Genomic DNA, 16,363 nt, shown 5'->3' with positions numbered 1-16,363 from the left:
ATGGAATGGGAAGTGCAGGTGACTGAGCTTAGCTGTCTTCTGGAATCAGAGCTCTCTGAGCTCTACATGTGCATGTAAGGGCAGGATTTGGCCCAAATTTATATTAGTCATGATTTTCAAGCTGCTGGACTTGCAGTAGGAGAAAGAGTTTGTATCTTGGCCAAATTTGTGTTCTATCACCAATGACCTTCTGTAATATTTTTTATTTAGAAGAAACTGTGCAGGCATTTGAAGTGTATCTAGCCTTAAATATAACTTTGCTGTAATTTTGGACCATCTATATATGTTAGGCCCACATTATTACATAATTCACATAAAATCAGATACAGCACCATTACTTTGTACTTCTGTGGAGGTAACTACATTAGTTTTCTTTTGTGTTCTAAATAAATGTATAAGTCCTTTACATTAACGATCGCAGTCACTCTTCTCTGCAGTTTCTATTGTTCATGCACTTGAGATTTCCTTGGGGAAATGAAATGGTTATGTAAGTTGTCATGCTACACTTTCTAAAGGTGTATTTCAGTAGTCTGTTTCTGCATTTTGACCTGCTTCTCTGGATGACAGAGAAGACTTAAGTAGGAAGTTAGAGCAAAGTTGCAGTGACAAGCTTATTGTAATATAAATTATTTATTTTCAATTCTGGTAAGAGATAGGAGAGTAAGTGCAGGGAGTCCCCTCATCTCAGTGGTAGAAGTTGGGAGGTAAGAAAAATAACTGGATAGAGACAGTTTTGAAGATTTTGAAATTTGATGATTAACAAATAAATGTCTCTTCTATGGTTCCTAGGAGAAGTGTATCAGGACAAAAGGTGAGATATGTGACAGGGTCTAGAAGTAACCACTATTGAAAAAGTGGCTTTCTGGGTAGCACATAAAATTGCTGTATAACACTCTAACAGCCTTTAGCTCTTTGAGCTAGAAAAGTTACAGTGAAGGCTGTGAGATGAAATGTTGGCAAGGACATGAACATTTTAAAAACTTCTAGGCTTTAACCTCTGTGTGCCTTATTCTTGTGATCCTGCTAGTATTTCCATTTTATAGGAAGATTGAGGCTGTTTCAAGATGTATTTGGTTGTTGTTACAATGCCCCACTTCAAGTGCATGTCTTGGTTGGCTTGGTTTTATTTTAGCAGGTTTGGCTGATTTCATTCTGTGCTAACCTTGGAATCCTGAGGAGCTGATAAAGTTAGTCTCATCTCAGTTACAAAAAAAAAAAAAAAGAGTAGCTTGAGAAACATGCATCTATTCAGTCAGTGTCATAGTGTTAGAATTTTGCAGAGTCCAAGAAGCTTTGAGGAAAGTGGTTGTGTATAGTGTCCAGGTGGTTTGTAGTTGAAAAAAAACCAGATTATCTTGGCTTCTACTGCACATTGGGCTACATACTTCACCCAGCCTTTAGCAAAGGTAGCCTGATCAGCCCCTGCAGGTATAGATTTTACAGAGGTCTGAGTAAAGCAGTCTGGATGTCAACAATCAGGTGGGTAATCAGAGGATTATGGGATATGTCCCAGGGCTAGGTGCTGCTAATTTAATTATCAGTGTGCAGGTGGTAAGAGGGTAGTGAGAACAGTTTTTGTAGTATAATACAAGAATGTGGGGCTTCAGTGCAGCTATTCAAGTGTCTAATTATCAACCAGCTGGTACCACTTGGCAGAAGAGCTGCTTTTCAGTTCCCCAGGCACTCTCCATTATCTTTTTTTTCCCATTTATTAAAATTAATGAATTGAAATGGGAAGCTAAAAGATTTGTAATGTGGAATCTCATATTTCTTGATGGTTTGAGATTTATGTGCTTCTTTAAAAAAGCCTTATCACTCCCATCTCATTCAAAGAGACTAGAAAATGTGGAAAGAAAATACCTGGGGAGATTTTAGCTTTCTGTATCACAAAGAATCCAGTCATTCTGAGCCTCAGAGCTGGTGACATAAACAGTCATCAGGCAACAAGTTATTTCAAAACGATGTGAAATTTTGTTTAAGCACTTTCTGGAAGGAGAATCAGTCAAGTGATCAGCACAGCTTAACCTTATCTGAGTTTCAGGTGACACCCTCACTGGCTTTGTAGTTTGTATGATGAGAAGGTCTTCTGAATATAGATTTTTTTTTTTTTTTTTTTTTCAAGTCTCTAGTGAGAGAAATGGCCATTCCTGTGAAAATGCCTGCCAAAAGCTGGCAGGGGCAGTGCTGTGAAAGAAGCAGTCTATTGGAACAGAGAACAATTGTCAGGCAGAATTTCTCCTTCAGTTTAAGCCTGAAAGAATAAAAAAGCTTTTGTTGATGCTGTGTGATAATGTATATACTATGTAGGGTTGTTCTCTTGGTTCTCCTTTGTTCTTCATGCCACCTGCTGTCCTTTTATTCAGCTTTGTAAAAGACCAAAATATTGTCAATTTGCAGTCATTGTTGCTGACTGAAATGAACAGAAACCTAATTTCTTAGAAAAGAGGCAAGACAGCAAGATAAGCCACAAGCACATGGCTTTACAAGGTAGATGTCTGTCTTCATTGTCACTCCAGGAGAGCTGGTTGAGGTGGTGGCATATCTCCAGTTACTTTAATAATTTCCTATTTTTGAGCTTAATTTTATCATTTCATCTGCTGTTGAAAGGTCACTTTTGCATCATTATCTAGAGACAGGAAAATTCTGCATGTAGTTTTTAATCTTTGCACACCATTGTGGATACTTGTCTCCATGGCATTTGAAGAGGTGCTCTGCTGCTAGTTCAGCATTTGTCAGAGCCACATGGTACTGTCCAGAGATGCTTGCAGGTCTAGGAATGATTTTCAACAAGCAGGGTAGCTTTTGCCCTGTATTGGACAAGTCCCAGTGAAGGTCAGAGAGTTGAATAAAAGTGTAGAGCTTTGAGCTGAACATTCTTATGTCATTACACTGTTAATGGTGCCATTCACTGTATAATTTTGATGTTTGTGCAACTGTCCTAAAGTTATCTTGACTATATCTTCAGTGCCTCTTTCAGCACTGAAGTTGCTTGAAACTTTACTGTTTCACCATTAGCCATGACTTCACTGGAGGCTGAATAATGCAGCCTCCAACCCCTCTGGTGGTTATTCCTTGGCTGCAGCACAGTTCCAGATCCAATCAATGTGGAATTTTCTGCAGGGAGACCCAGACTGTTCTTTGACCAAGTGATTTCAGACATATCTCTGTATGTTCTGGTTTTGAATTTGTATTCAAAGTGGTGTTGATAAGAGATGTTTTTGTTGCAGTGTTAGGACATCGAAGACGTGTAATTGAGATGAGAATAAAATGAACAAATAGTCTGACAAGAGCAGACCAAATTTTTGTCATTGTTCTGGAATAGCTGTTAAATGGGTACAAGGCCTTGCAGTGGAGGAGGCTGAACAGAAGAAACAGGAGTTGGGTGCTTCCCCCTTTTGTCTGTAGATGGCAGGGAATGGACACTTTCAACTTTATCCAGCCAGTGTAAATAAGTTGGTGTCTCAAGCTATGGTAATGAGATTTGAGTGTAGTATGGGGTGTCATAAACCCAATTTCCTTCTAGATCAATTGGTCTAAAATGTAGACTGGGATTCTTATGCTTTTTATCATGTAGCAAGGTCAATGCTGACATGGGGAAGTTCAAGTCATCTCTCGATCCACCTGTGCCCGATTCTCTTTGATAAAACATTTAGCTTTTTAAAAAACTAAATAGTGATCAAATTCAGCCTGTTAATAAAAATCTGTTCATCTACTGTAATTAATCTAAATGCTTTAACAAGCATTCTTTCCATATTGACATTGGAAGCTGAAGCACCTGTAGTTACTCTGGAAAGTGGAAGTCCTGAAAATTTTGATTGTAACTGACTTCTATTAATCACTGCTCTGACTTGTTTCCAAGTTAGTTAATAGAGGTGTATTTGTTGTAGAATTTTAGCTGCTTTTGGTACTGTTGACAATTAAAAGTTTCACTGAAGAATGTGGGTGTACAAGTAAATGGGATTGGTCTAGGATTTTATTTTTTAAGAATGTTTCATCCAGACTGCAATGCAGTGTTCCTACTCATGTTTTTTTTCTATATGACATTTTGACTTGGAGAAATGAAATGTAAATGAGAATAAGCAATGGTAGCAGCAAGAAGCAAGCTGGGTCAGTTGGATTTTGTGACACTATATGCTGTCATGATGCTGTCTGTCCTACATCAATATCATCCACAGAGCTTGTGAACATGCTCTACTCTACAACTCCCCTCAGAAACAATGAACTTAAGTGCTGTTTAAATAATGATTCACAAGATGTTTCTGTCTTTCATTAATGTTTCCCTTTAAAGGAGTTTTTTGTCTTAAAATATGCTTTAAAAGAACCTGGGATATCAGAACACATTAAAGTACAAATCTGGAGTTTGGTGCACTGCTCTATAGATGATGCAGCATTGTTAGTGAGCATCAACTCAGCCTCAGTGAGTCTTTAATCAGGCTGTCTCATGAATTGTGTGTGTCTTGGCACTAAGCTATGTGAGAATTGTTTAAATTTCTCTTTCCAAATCCCATTTCTGCACTGTATTTGCAGAGCAGGTTAATGTTGTTATTATTATAGACACATGGGAAATCATTCAAAATGCTGCTTTTTCTTACTTAGCTGTAAAGCTGTATGTTTCATAAGTGCACTCTGCTAAGAAGTGCACTTGAATTGTCAATCCCCACTAAGTATAACTCCTCTTGTTTGCTGTTCTCTGACTTGCAGAACCAGGATGGAGCATGTATCCAATCTGTCAGCCTTATTCTTAAGCAGGACCCCAAGAGGCAAGTGACTCTGACTCATTCAGGAGATGTTTTGATCTATGACCAGTACAAAATTAACCTGCCTTATGCAGATGGTAAGGAATAAAACATGAGCATATAACTCTTATCATGAAATACTAGAGCAGTGTTTCAATTATGTTTGTAAGTGTTGTGGTAGTGTCAATATTGCTAACATACTGAAGTTAAAAGGCATATTTTAGTGTCAGTATTGTCATTTCTTACTAAATGCTTCACAAATTAACTCTTGATGTACTTTTTACACTAATGGTAGGAGCTGTGCAGTAGCTGCATTGGGCTATTTGTCTCTTCCATTAAAATTTTGTTTATTTTAACAAGTCCAAATGCCATCCCTCACATTTTCTTAGTTTTTGCTTGGGGAAAATTTGCTCTTTTTTAGTTCTTGCTTGGGGAAAATTCCTCTGATTCTTGAACTGAATCATTTTGTCTCCCATTTTTGTAAGTGACTCATGTAAATTTAAGCAGAAGGAACCCTACTGACCCTTAGAGATGAGCTATGTATTTTCAGACGAAAAAAATACTGTTTCTTTTTGCTGAGTTTTTAAATCTCTTTGTCCTGAAGGTATCTGAAATTCTGCATAGGAATATATGACTGAGATTTATCTTTAATGAGAGTTTGGCATGCAAATCATCCATACATTTGATGCCTGCAAGGCTTTGGCTCTTTTAGAATTTCACAAAAAATTTTTAGCATAGGAATTGTGTTCCTGGTTTTAAGATTAGTTTGTCTACACCAAGTGGTCTGCAGTGTTTATATCTTTGCATTGATTTCATGTAGTTTACCGTTGTGGATATTTCAGTGAGCTCACAATTAATTTTAAAAACATGGTGAGCCTCGCAGGTTTCTTGTTTTGTTCTTAAAGTTTGAATCAGTATAACCTTTCATGCAAAATCCATGTTTAGAGGAAAATAGGGCCTTAACAGGAAAACAACTTACGTAAAAGTGATTTAAACCAAGACCAGTGAAATGACAAGAAACCAAATGTAAATTTCAAGCAGGTTTTATTTGCCTTTCAACAATGTCTGTTTTTACTCCCCAGAGTTATTTGAAATCCGGAAACTCTCCTCTGTATTTCTGCAAGTGAAGACACAGATGGGGTTGCAGATCCTCTACGACAGAGAGGGGCTGAGGCTGTACCTGCAAGTGGATGAACGGTGGAAGGACGACACCGTGGGCCTTTGTGGAACCTTCAATGGCAACACAGAGGATGATTTTCTGTATGCACAACTGCAGGATTTCTGTCTGCCAGGATATGGATATCTGTAGTTAGAGTGGTAGATCAAGTGTGCACTGAAGCTGAAAGGATTGATACCAAGAACAATTTATTTTGAAGTTTTTCATTAGTGAGATAGATAGTAGGATTCAGTTTGCTAACAGAAAATCTGTAGCTTCAGCTATCAAGCTATTTTGCTCAAAATATTTTAATATAAAATTCTTGTGACGCATGTGATGCACAAGGGCTATTTTACCAGAAAAATATGGAGTGGCCTATATAAGGAGCTTTCTGCCTCTCTGCAGGACTCCATCTCTTTCCTGTTCTTATTTTCTTCTGCTAGCCCTAATTTACTGTCTCTGACAGAGCCCCCATTGTTCAGTGCCTGCAGACCAGCAATAGGAACTGGCTGCTGCCTGAGATTCCCTTCACTGTGGTGCAGCAGGGCTGCCCAAGCACCATAATCAAAGCTGCTGTTTGCCCAGTTTCTTTGCAATGTATGTTTCACAGACACTAAAGAACAAATTGGCTTCCAGTGGATTAGAGTAGCCTAATGGTGCTAGGGGAAGAACACAAATTTAGGACACAACAGGATTTAAAAAATAAATAGTAGAAAACTTTATGCTCTCAGAAGAGCTGGAATTTTTCTAACTCAAAAGTAACTGAAAAATGGAAAAGCTTTTCATTATAGTTCCCATTTAAAAAGACACAAATATACCTGTGGAGTTTTGAACTGTTTCAGTGTTACAGATTAAAAAGTATTATCAGACTGTTATTTATCATGAGACTAGGAAATTCATAACATTTCAATGAAGAGATATTATTTATGTAAAACTATTTAAAATATTTATCTGTTTGACAGGTAGTTTTGTAGTGTATTTTTGAGTCTTTGGATTGCTGTCATGCAAATGAGAAGCTGTACAATAGTTGATACGTGTAAAAACAGCCCTTAAAGCTGGGATCTTACCAATTGTGCTGAGGCATGATACAGAATATGGTATCAAGGCATCTTGATATGTGCACAGCCTGATCCACAACAGATCTGAGAGACTTGCCATAGGCAGTGGTGTCTTTTGTAACACCTTCACTCCCAGCTGCTTTTCCAGTGGGAATACTCCTGACTGTGTTCCTAATGCAGTCTTTTCCCTCAAGTATAACACCATATTAAAATGCACAGTTTTGACCATTCTCTGGGTACAAAGTTACTGTGCTTTGGTTCTTCTGATCAAAGTCCTTATTGTTCAGCTTCTATTACCTAGGCCTCATCTGTTCAATTGCTTTTGCAGTTATATTTCTGGAACTTGGGTTTTTCTTTTCTTTTTCCTGCAAGGAGTAAAGAGCCTGGAAAGTCAGTATCAGACAGGAAAATATAGGTAGAGGAGAGATTAAAAATGGGTCGGATATCACTAAGGAGCCAAAAGGACAAATAAGGTGGTGCAAATTATCTGGACAGTGATGCTCTCTGCTGTCTTATAAAAATGGAATTTGGTCTATTTTAATATTTTCTTTCTTTAAAAGCATCTAGAGGACATCTTTTTTTTCCTGGGGCCTCTATCAAAAAAAAAAAAAAAAAAAAAAAAAGGAGTCCTGAAACTTATGATTACAGTTTTATGGGCGATTGAATGAGAGTATGGAATAGTGAAAGAGGAGCTGAAAGAGGAGCTGTGAATTCACTACACCTTTTCTGACTGACTTCTGTTTTGTAAAAGATCTCCAGCTGGAGTAACAGAGAGCACTCCAGAGCTGTTTGGAAACACATGGAAAACTTCATCGGCGTGTGTTCATGTGCAGGACAGCTCGCAGGTGGATCCGTGTGATGTTCATCTGCAGGCAGGTGGGCAGTGAGGGCAGCTTCTGACTGCAAATGCATTTCTGCTTAGTGCACCTGTGCCCTTTCCCTAGCTGGGTCAGGTACAGTAATAACCAGTCCTACCTATTGAGTAGGGGCAGTATAGAGGCAGCTCAATCCAATTCCTTTAAGAAATCACATTGTGTATTATTCAAGGGTTTAGTAATTCTTGCAGAGGTGCTTGAAATTCATAATTTCTGGTTTGCAGTTACACTGTGTTAAGTTAGACATGCATTAAATTTTGGTAGAATGTCTTGTATTGATGATGCTGCTAGTTAAGATGGAGACACAAAACTATTGCAGTATTCATTTTTTTTAAAAAATGAAAATACTGGAAAATACTGGAAAAAAAAATACTTGATTTAGTTGTCTGCTATGGAAGAGAATGAGTAGGAGAAAGATGCTTATGCACTGCCAGCCTTTAGATTTAGCTGAAAAAGTTTAGTGGGGATAAAATGCTGATGCCATGAGGACCAGAGATGGTCTCTAAGTCATCCTTTAATAATAAACTTTGCAGATCATCAGTCATATCTATTTCACAACTCCCACCACTTCTTGTATTGGACACTTGACACTTGTAAAAACATAGAGGTATACAATATTAAGGTTTTCCCTGTAATTTCAGCAGTTCTAGGGAATTGTCATGTCTCCTGCTACAACATCACCTGTCTTTTGAGTATTTAACTTTGTGCAGTGCTAAAAAGCTCCATTCTTGGTAACAGGTTGGGACATGAATGTCAGTCCTTTGGTACAGCTGTATAGATACCAAAGATAAAAAAATGTGGCAATATATAACCATGATTGGTTGCATTGTATAGAAGACACTTTTTGTTCTGAGTCTTTTTCAACTCCCTCACTGAAACAGTTTTTAATCTGTTATTTGTGTAGCCTCTTATGCAGCGGAAGCTTGTAGCATCCTTACGAAAGATCTTTTTGCTCCATGCTACCCCTATTTGAGTCCTGTTCCCTATTTTGAGCAGTGCAGAAGAGACACTTGCAAATGTGGACAGACTTGTTTTTGCTCTGCTCTGGCTCATTACGCTCATCACTGCCGAAGGTTTGGAGTTGTAATCGATTTCAGAGGAGCTGTCCCAGATTGTGGTGAGTTCCTTTTCACTTCTAGACTTAAATAATTACTGCCTGAGGACGTTAGACACAATCAGAAAATTAAATTAAATCAATACAAACTTTTAAATGATAAAAAGATTAATTGTAGTGTGACCTTGTATGCACAGGGCAAGGTTCTTTTTTTTAAAAAAAACTTCTGTCAAGATGGAATTCGTACCAGTATTTTTGGAGGATTCTTCCTTTATATTTTACTTTCTGTAGTCCTTTGACTTTATGAAACATTAAAAATATTTAAGTAGTTGGAGGACTTTAAATGTATACAGAATTCAAAATGTCTGTCCTTATTATATGGCATTGCCTATCTCATACCATATAGATATTACTCATGAACTGCATGAATAGATTTTTCCCTTGTAGATGCTAGGTTTATCTAATTATTTAAATGAACAAGATAAAGAATGATAGTATTTAGCAGTTTTAGTTGGATTACTGTTGACTTCTGCTGTCTGACAATCTCTTGGCTTATTCTCTTACTGTCAGTGACACTGAAATGCAAAGTGCTGAAGCAAGTGTTGAAACTTGGTTTTGTTATTTAGTTTAAAATGAATATAAGAATTTAGAACATACATATCTTTATAAAGGTGCATCTGTTATCTACTCCATAAAGCCTCACAAGCAAAGGATAATATTAAATTCTTTAGTTTATATCAATTTTTAGTGGTCCCTCACATACATTTTAAAAAAGTATAGAATTGGAAACCTTGTCAAACCACCTTAAACTGACACCTCTAGGTCTGTCTCTATTAACAATTCTGATAATTCTTTTCTGAGGAATGTTCAAGAACTTAACATTTAGCAGTTGTCATCACATCATATAATTATCCATGGTGTAATGCATGATAAAGAGGATTGAGTTGGTCCATCTTAAACATCTCAAGGTGGGGTATCTGTATATTTGACAAGACTGCTTTGTTTCCATTTATAATGGCATGAATGGTTGTGTCCACTTATGACTGAATGAGTCATTCAAGCCCTTTTATTTTATTTGATTTCTCTGGAAACAAGTATAATTTTCTTATAGTGTATTTCAAGTCATGCCTATCACATTTAAAATATATGAATCTGTTAGTATTTCAATAGCTTCAGTCTTTTTTTGGTAAAGCTTTATAAGACACAGATAATATATATATAAAAAAGAAAATTTAATGTGGTATTGTGAAATATCTGTAAAGTACATGTGTTTTCTTTAAAGCTTTTAAGTTTGTTTTTTTTTTAGGGTGCTGTGCATTTCCAAAAGCCCATGCATGAGTGCCAAATCTATTCAGAGTTAGAGGCAAAAATGCTTCAGCTGTTTGGTTTCCACAGTATAAATCTGGATTAACTGCACAGACTCCTTGCACTTGTTATTACTGTGGATTTACATCCCTGTAGTTTACACAGCATAGTGCCAAGATAGCAATTTTAGTGGAATTTAATGTGATTGGGAACGAAAGAATGGAGATGTTTATCAGCAAACTGTTGGGAGGTGCTTGAGTCTCCTGCAGCGTAATCTGAGAGATTTGTTTCCTTTGGGCAGCTCTTTCATGTGAAGACACAAAGGAGTACAGTACTTGTGTATCTACCTGTGGCAGAACCTGCCAAGCCCTGTCTGTGCCAGAGACATGCAGCAGTGATTGTGTTGAAGGCTGTGCTTGTCCCCCTGGAATGTATTTGGATACCAAGACTGAGAGATGTGTACAGAGGTGGGTAAAGTTGCAGCTCTGGTGGTCACACTCTCTGTTTCAGACCACCAGAGCTGTAAGTCAGGGAGGAGAGGTAATTAACTTGTCCCCTTTTAGATGCTATGCCTCTGTAAACTTGACAGGATCTCTTAGAATTATACAGAACCAATGTCTGTGTTGATCAAAAATAGCTTTTCTAGAACATGGACCCTCATCTGATGTCATCAGTGCTGGTTGTTTCATTCCATCTGGTTTTTTGGAATATGAGAGATACGAAACATAAGATTCCATTTTCCTACTGAAATGTGCTTGAGTTATATGGCAGTTTTGAGATCAATTTCTTTGTTTGAAAGCTAAACCCCAAACAACAACAAACCAGCCCTTAACCAAAAAACCTTACCAAAACCAACAAAGCAACTGAAATTTGAACAGCAGTTAAATCAGTGGGAATTCTATCTTCTTTTTTTCAGTTTGGGTTAATTAGTTATCTGGTTTTCCTCTATTTCAGAAAAGAATGCCCATGTTATTTTCAAGGAATTGACTATCCCCCTGGAGAACATGTCATGACATCTTTAGGCAAATGGTAAGATAAAAAATTGTTTTTCACGTAAATTGTGTCACTTTAAGAGCTCTATCAAATAATCTTGGCTAATTTGTTGTGTTTTTGTTTTAGTTATTTTTAATGAAAGCTGCAGAATAAACCTGCACCAGTTTTTTCTGTGTTTGACCAAGATCCTTTAGAACTCAGGCTTTTCAGGCTACTGTGCTTTTTAATGCAATATATTGTAGTGCACTATAATTTCTTATATCCATACTAATATGAAGAGCTCCAGAAAAGCACAGACATTTCCTGACTTTCTATGGGTCTTCATTGCTATTCTCCTTCCCTTTGCCAGATTCTAAATCCATTTATGAAGAATTACTAAGAATCTGTCTTCCACTAGTATAGAATCATTGTTAAACACCAATGTGGCTTTCATCACCTAAGAAACAACACAAACAGTCAGCTGCAGCCAGTGGTAAATTAGCAGCTCTGTTATTGTTCCTTACATTTGGCATTTGTTCTTGTCTCTTGCTCTTCCATTTGCATCATTGCAGTCGTGACATTAAAGAAGAGAGCTTGTTAGATGATCCTGGCTCCTGCCAGATGTGTCCTTTTCAATAGTTATTTCTGTCTGGAGAAGGTTAAGTAATGTGGATGACAAGTTCTGTAAATAACAAGCTTTCAGAAATCATATCTGAGCTCACACTGCCTGTATCAGTTATTACAGCACTTAATTAAAAGCAGAGCAGACCAAATCATGCCTGTGACAGATCAGTGTATTACTTTAGTTTGTTACAAAGGCCACATCAGAGATTGGTGTTGTCAGACTCCTATTGCAATTGGGGCATTTAGCAAGCACACACAACCTTTCTCACTCATGTCAGCAGCCCATAAATATTGATTATTATAAATCTATATATTACTCATCAAGTTAGCTTATTTTTTTACCTTAGGGCAAATTTCCTAAGTGTGCCAGGCAGCCCAGCCCATTATGCATATGGGGCTCTGCAGAGGATGGGTGCCCTGTTTCCTGCCCTTCCAAGGTCTTTCTATTTACAGAATGTGCCTAACAGTCAAAAGAAGGGGCTTCTGGTAAATCTTCAATCCTCCTCCTGCAAGGTCTAGTTCAGTTAATATTGCTGACCCATGTGGTGAATATATATATGGTTGAATGCAGATCATGTGGTTGTCCACAAATGTTTTTATAAAATTGCTGTAGACAAAAATCCTTTGATTTCAGTGGAATTTTTTTGGATCTGGCAACTTATGTTTCTTAATAAAATTAAAATCTACTGGTTTATAACTACTAGGATTTTAGCTAGAATTAGAGATCTGTGTCTCCATTTAGTCATGATTTTTGCTGGAGTTGTTTTTTTAAATAAGGCTATATACAGATCTGTTGAGAGGAAAGACTTTCAAATGTAGAGCTACAGATTGTCAGCTCCTGTGAATTGCCTTGTGCTAAGTAAGACATTAGGAATCATGAAAGGCATGTGTGGATGAACTGGGAAAAAATACTATGTGATGAAGATCTTTTTTCTGCCACTTCCTAGTAGAAAAAATTATGATCTTTATTATATTCACCCATCCTTTATTCCTCTCAATTGCTTCATCTTTGGAACTTCCCACTTTCAAATTGGAATTTCTTCTCTATGGAATGGCTTTTCTTCTCTGTTGCTTTCAACCAGTTGTTTAAATATCTTCACTGATGTTGCATCAGCCTTTGAGTAGGCTTCCTCAGTTCTTTTTGGTTGTCCTTTTCCTCTTGCCTGAGCTATACTGTGCAGTCCTTGAGCACTTTCCCTGCAGGGCTTTGGGTCCCTACACAACTCCAAATGTGTTCACAGGGAGGCTGTAGCACCTATAGAAATTGATTCTGAATCTCCTGACCAGCCATAGGAGTCCTGGGGATGCTCTAGGCATTGCCAAAGAATGGGGAAATAGAGCTGGATTTGATGCCCTTGGGTTCTCTAGTGAAGACCAGGACCTGAAACTCAGCCAGCACTGCCACAGTTTTCCTTGACAATGAGTTGCAATAGGAGCTGCTACCAGGTTAGAAAGTACTGGACTATTTTGGCTCCAATTAGAAAGGAGCAGACAGTGTTGGGTTTCTCAGTGTTTCCCTGCATACAGTACTCTGAGTTTTATGCAGATTTGAACATGCAGGGGCAGTGAGTTTTGTGCAGCAGTATGGGAGTATATTCGTGTATGTATTTTTTTTTGTCAGCCCATGCATTTTAACTCATAATGACATAATGTATTAATCAAGAGTTTGAAGTTTAACTAATATTCTTCATGTGTTAAGGCAATGTACACTTTATCCACAGTTATAATGTTCAGTGCAAAAATTTATAAAGTTATTTCCTACTGACTTATTCTGCATTACTAAACAGAATACATTAATGTTTTAGATCTTCCTGGCTCTCAGTACATCTTTGTGTATTTCTATTGCAGCCATTGCAGGGATGGTGTAATGAGCTGTGATAACAACTTAATGGGTGAGTGAAGACAGATGTACAAGATATTTCAGGTTCAGTGAATGCATTTCCTCCAGTCTCTGTGGAAGCCCTTGTGTGTTCTAAAAGATAGTGCAATGTGTACAAATTGACTTCTGGGAGGGGATCCATAATTAAATATTTGTATGTTTGAATGTAATGCTCCTGTTTTGTGCCAGCCTGTTCAAAATGCTATTAAATCTGAACAACTTTCCCCCCCAGTACTTTAAAATACTAATTTTTTGATTGCTAATGCAGATAGGCTTAGCTGCATGATAAACAGCAGACCTTCAGCAGGGCAAACAAAGGTTAGCTTTGCTCCAAATAATATGAGAAGAGGCAATTGAATGTTGCTAGAATTACTGGTATGTTGCTAGTACTGCTGGATGTTATAATTTGTGTTACAAACTCTTCTTGGACACACTTAGACAGTACAAAATTTCAGATATGAAGACTAAAGGGTTTGTCAATTTTCCTCCCCAGCACACAGCTGCCCAGTTGGGCAGATTTATATTAACTGCAGTAATCCACAAGTGGATCCTGAGCTCAGCAGAGAGAGGACTTGTGAGAACCAGCTGCTGAACCTCACTTTCTCAGCACACCTTCCTTGTGTGTCAGGCTGTGTCTGCCCACCTGGGTGAGTACAGACAGATTTGCATCTTTTGGTGCACAAACATGATTGAGTGATTAATTCTACTTGGACAATTTGAGATATCAAAGGTTGAGCATCAAACTTGTTAAGGTTTACCACACAATACTGGCTGTTAAAGTCATAATAAATGCTAAATCAAAAGACAAGTGGAGTTAAATACTTCATAATAATATGATCAAAACCCCAATATAGAAATGGCACTGAAATAATTTTATTCAATGTGTGTTACAGCAGAATCATGTTTATCTAGAATTTTTTTCAAATATCTAACTCCTTATTTCAGTATTTGTCCGAGGAAGGCAAGTTAATTTACTCATAAGGCATAATTTTCAGTATTTTTTTCCCTGAAAAGGATCTCTTAAGTCTTGGGGATTTATGCTGAAAAGGTAGAGATTGCCTATTGTGGAATCAAGCACTGTATTGTTGAGAGAATTTTGATTATAAAATAACAATAACATGTAATAAGTTATGCTGGAATTTAGTTTAAGAACATAGCCTGAAGTTTTTTAGTGTTACAACTCTGAAATAATTTGATCTATTGAAATATCTCAGTTGAATTCTGTGCACTCGTATGAGTGATGTGTAGACATTTCTATCTCATGATAAAATATTGCTACTCAGGATTTTGGGATTTTCCTTTAGTACTAAGAAACATGAAGTGTGAAATGGCTCCTGTGAAATGGAACTTGTGGTTAGTGGAACTCACAGTATGGTGCCATGTTGAAAAAGTGCAGTGCTAAGGTAGACTCTGAAATTAACTGGAGGCAAATATTTTCAGAATTGCAAAAATTCACCCTCTTGGGCTAGGCTGACATATTTCAAAGCTGCCTTCAGCAACACTATATGGCTGGCAACTCAGACCATATAAACTTTTTATTCTCTGCTATTTTGCTATGCATAACCTCTGAGCTTGTGATCTCTGCTGCTTTCTGCTGTAATTTTGGTCTAGAATGTAAACAATTAATTTCGGTTTTTTAGCAGCATTGGAATTGACAAGTGTTGGTCATCCCAAAACTCTGATAATATGGTTTTGTGGTTGTAAGAGGCAAAAGGGGACAAAAAATACAGAATTAAGAAGATTTATATTTATTGTAACTTTAGCAAACTCTTCTTTTTTCTACAATATATTGCCTTTAGAGATGCTAGCATAAAATATTTGGTTTTATTTTGTTAGTTTTTTGTCTGTTTGGGGGTTGTTTTGTTGATTGGTTTTTCAGGACATGGAAGGAGAGAGGTTCTTTTGTGTTTAAGGGTTTTACCCTCAGTGCTGCTTAAGGCAGGAAACAGTTTTACAAGCCTAGGGTTTGAATTAGCAATGTCAGTCTCTACTGATGAAGCAGAAATTAATGTCACTTAACACTTACCAAACTGATGTCTTTAAAATATTCAGCTGTGGTGGTCCTATACTGCTGATATATTTGTATTTGAGGTTGCTTTAGGAAAAATTATGATCCTAAAGGTGTGGGGTTTTTTTTTAATATGCCTTTGGAAAAGCAAGAGACTTATGTTATGTATTAACTATGCCGATTTTTGTTTTGATTATGAATCTAAATTGTTTAGAAATTTTAGTAAGAGGTGTTTTAAATTTTACAAAAAAATTAAGATTTTAGAAGAGAAAAATATGGGTAAAATACCATCACCTTTACACCTTATCCTGTGTTCATATAATTTCTAGCAATGCAGGATTCAAATACACTTTGAATTTATGCAGCTTTGAAGTCCCTTTTCTAGGCTATCAGTTCTTACTGGTGCAATGGAAAACTGAGGTGACATTGTCCACTTCAAAAGGGTGAAACAGCCACGGAATTTCTGTTCTTAACATTACCTGAAATAATAAGTTTCATTCCTTCATTCATGCTTTTGTTGTTTGAGATCTTGCATGAGTTCATCTTGATTTGTTGCATGTAATGTAAGCTGACTTAAGTAGCAATGAAATCAGTTTAATGTGTTTGATTAGTTGATTTAGATGAAATAACTTAGTGAGTTAAGTAAATATGTCGCAACTAAGAAATCTGTTTTGGAAGCTACATTTTTTTCAGGAG

General features: G+C 37.0%; 1 protein-coding gene across 6 annotated transcripts in view; it reads left to right on the top strand.

The window, feature by feature from the left end:
• Positions 1–16,363, top strand: part of OTOG (otogelin) — an 89,299-nt gene that overhangs the window by 18,149 nt on the left and 54,787 nt on the right. For all 6 annotated transcript variants that reach the window (XR_013774709.1, XM_079309605.1, XM_079309604.1 and 3 more), the window contains 8 exons: positions 4,702–4,834; positions 5,819–5,996; positions 7,702–7,826; positions 8,730–8,942; positions 10,486–10,651; positions 11,139–11,213; positions 13,629–13,672; positions 14,153–14,306. Coding sequence is in view for 5 of the 6 variants with exons in the window: in XM_079309605.1 (XP_079165731.1) it covers positions 4,702–4,834; positions 5,819–5,996; positions 7,702–7,826; positions 8,730–8,942; positions 10,486–10,651; positions 11,139–11,213; positions 13,629–13,672; positions 14,153–14,306 (1,088 nt within the window). In the remaining variant the exon portion in view is untranslated. The remainder of the gene's footprint in view (positions 1–4,701; positions 4,835–5,818; positions 5,997–7,701; positions 7,827–8,729; positions 8,943–10,485; positions 10,652–11,138; positions 11,214–13,628; positions 13,673–14,152; positions 14,307–16,363) is intronic.

This window comes from Erithacus rubecula (assembly GCF_903797595.1).
Source record: "Erithacus rubecula genome assembly, chromosome: 6".
NCBI lineage: Eukaryota > Metazoa > Chordata > Aves > Passeriformes > Muscicapidae > Erithacus > Erithacus rubecula.
This window is presented reverse-complemented; position numbering and strand designations above follow the sequence as displayed.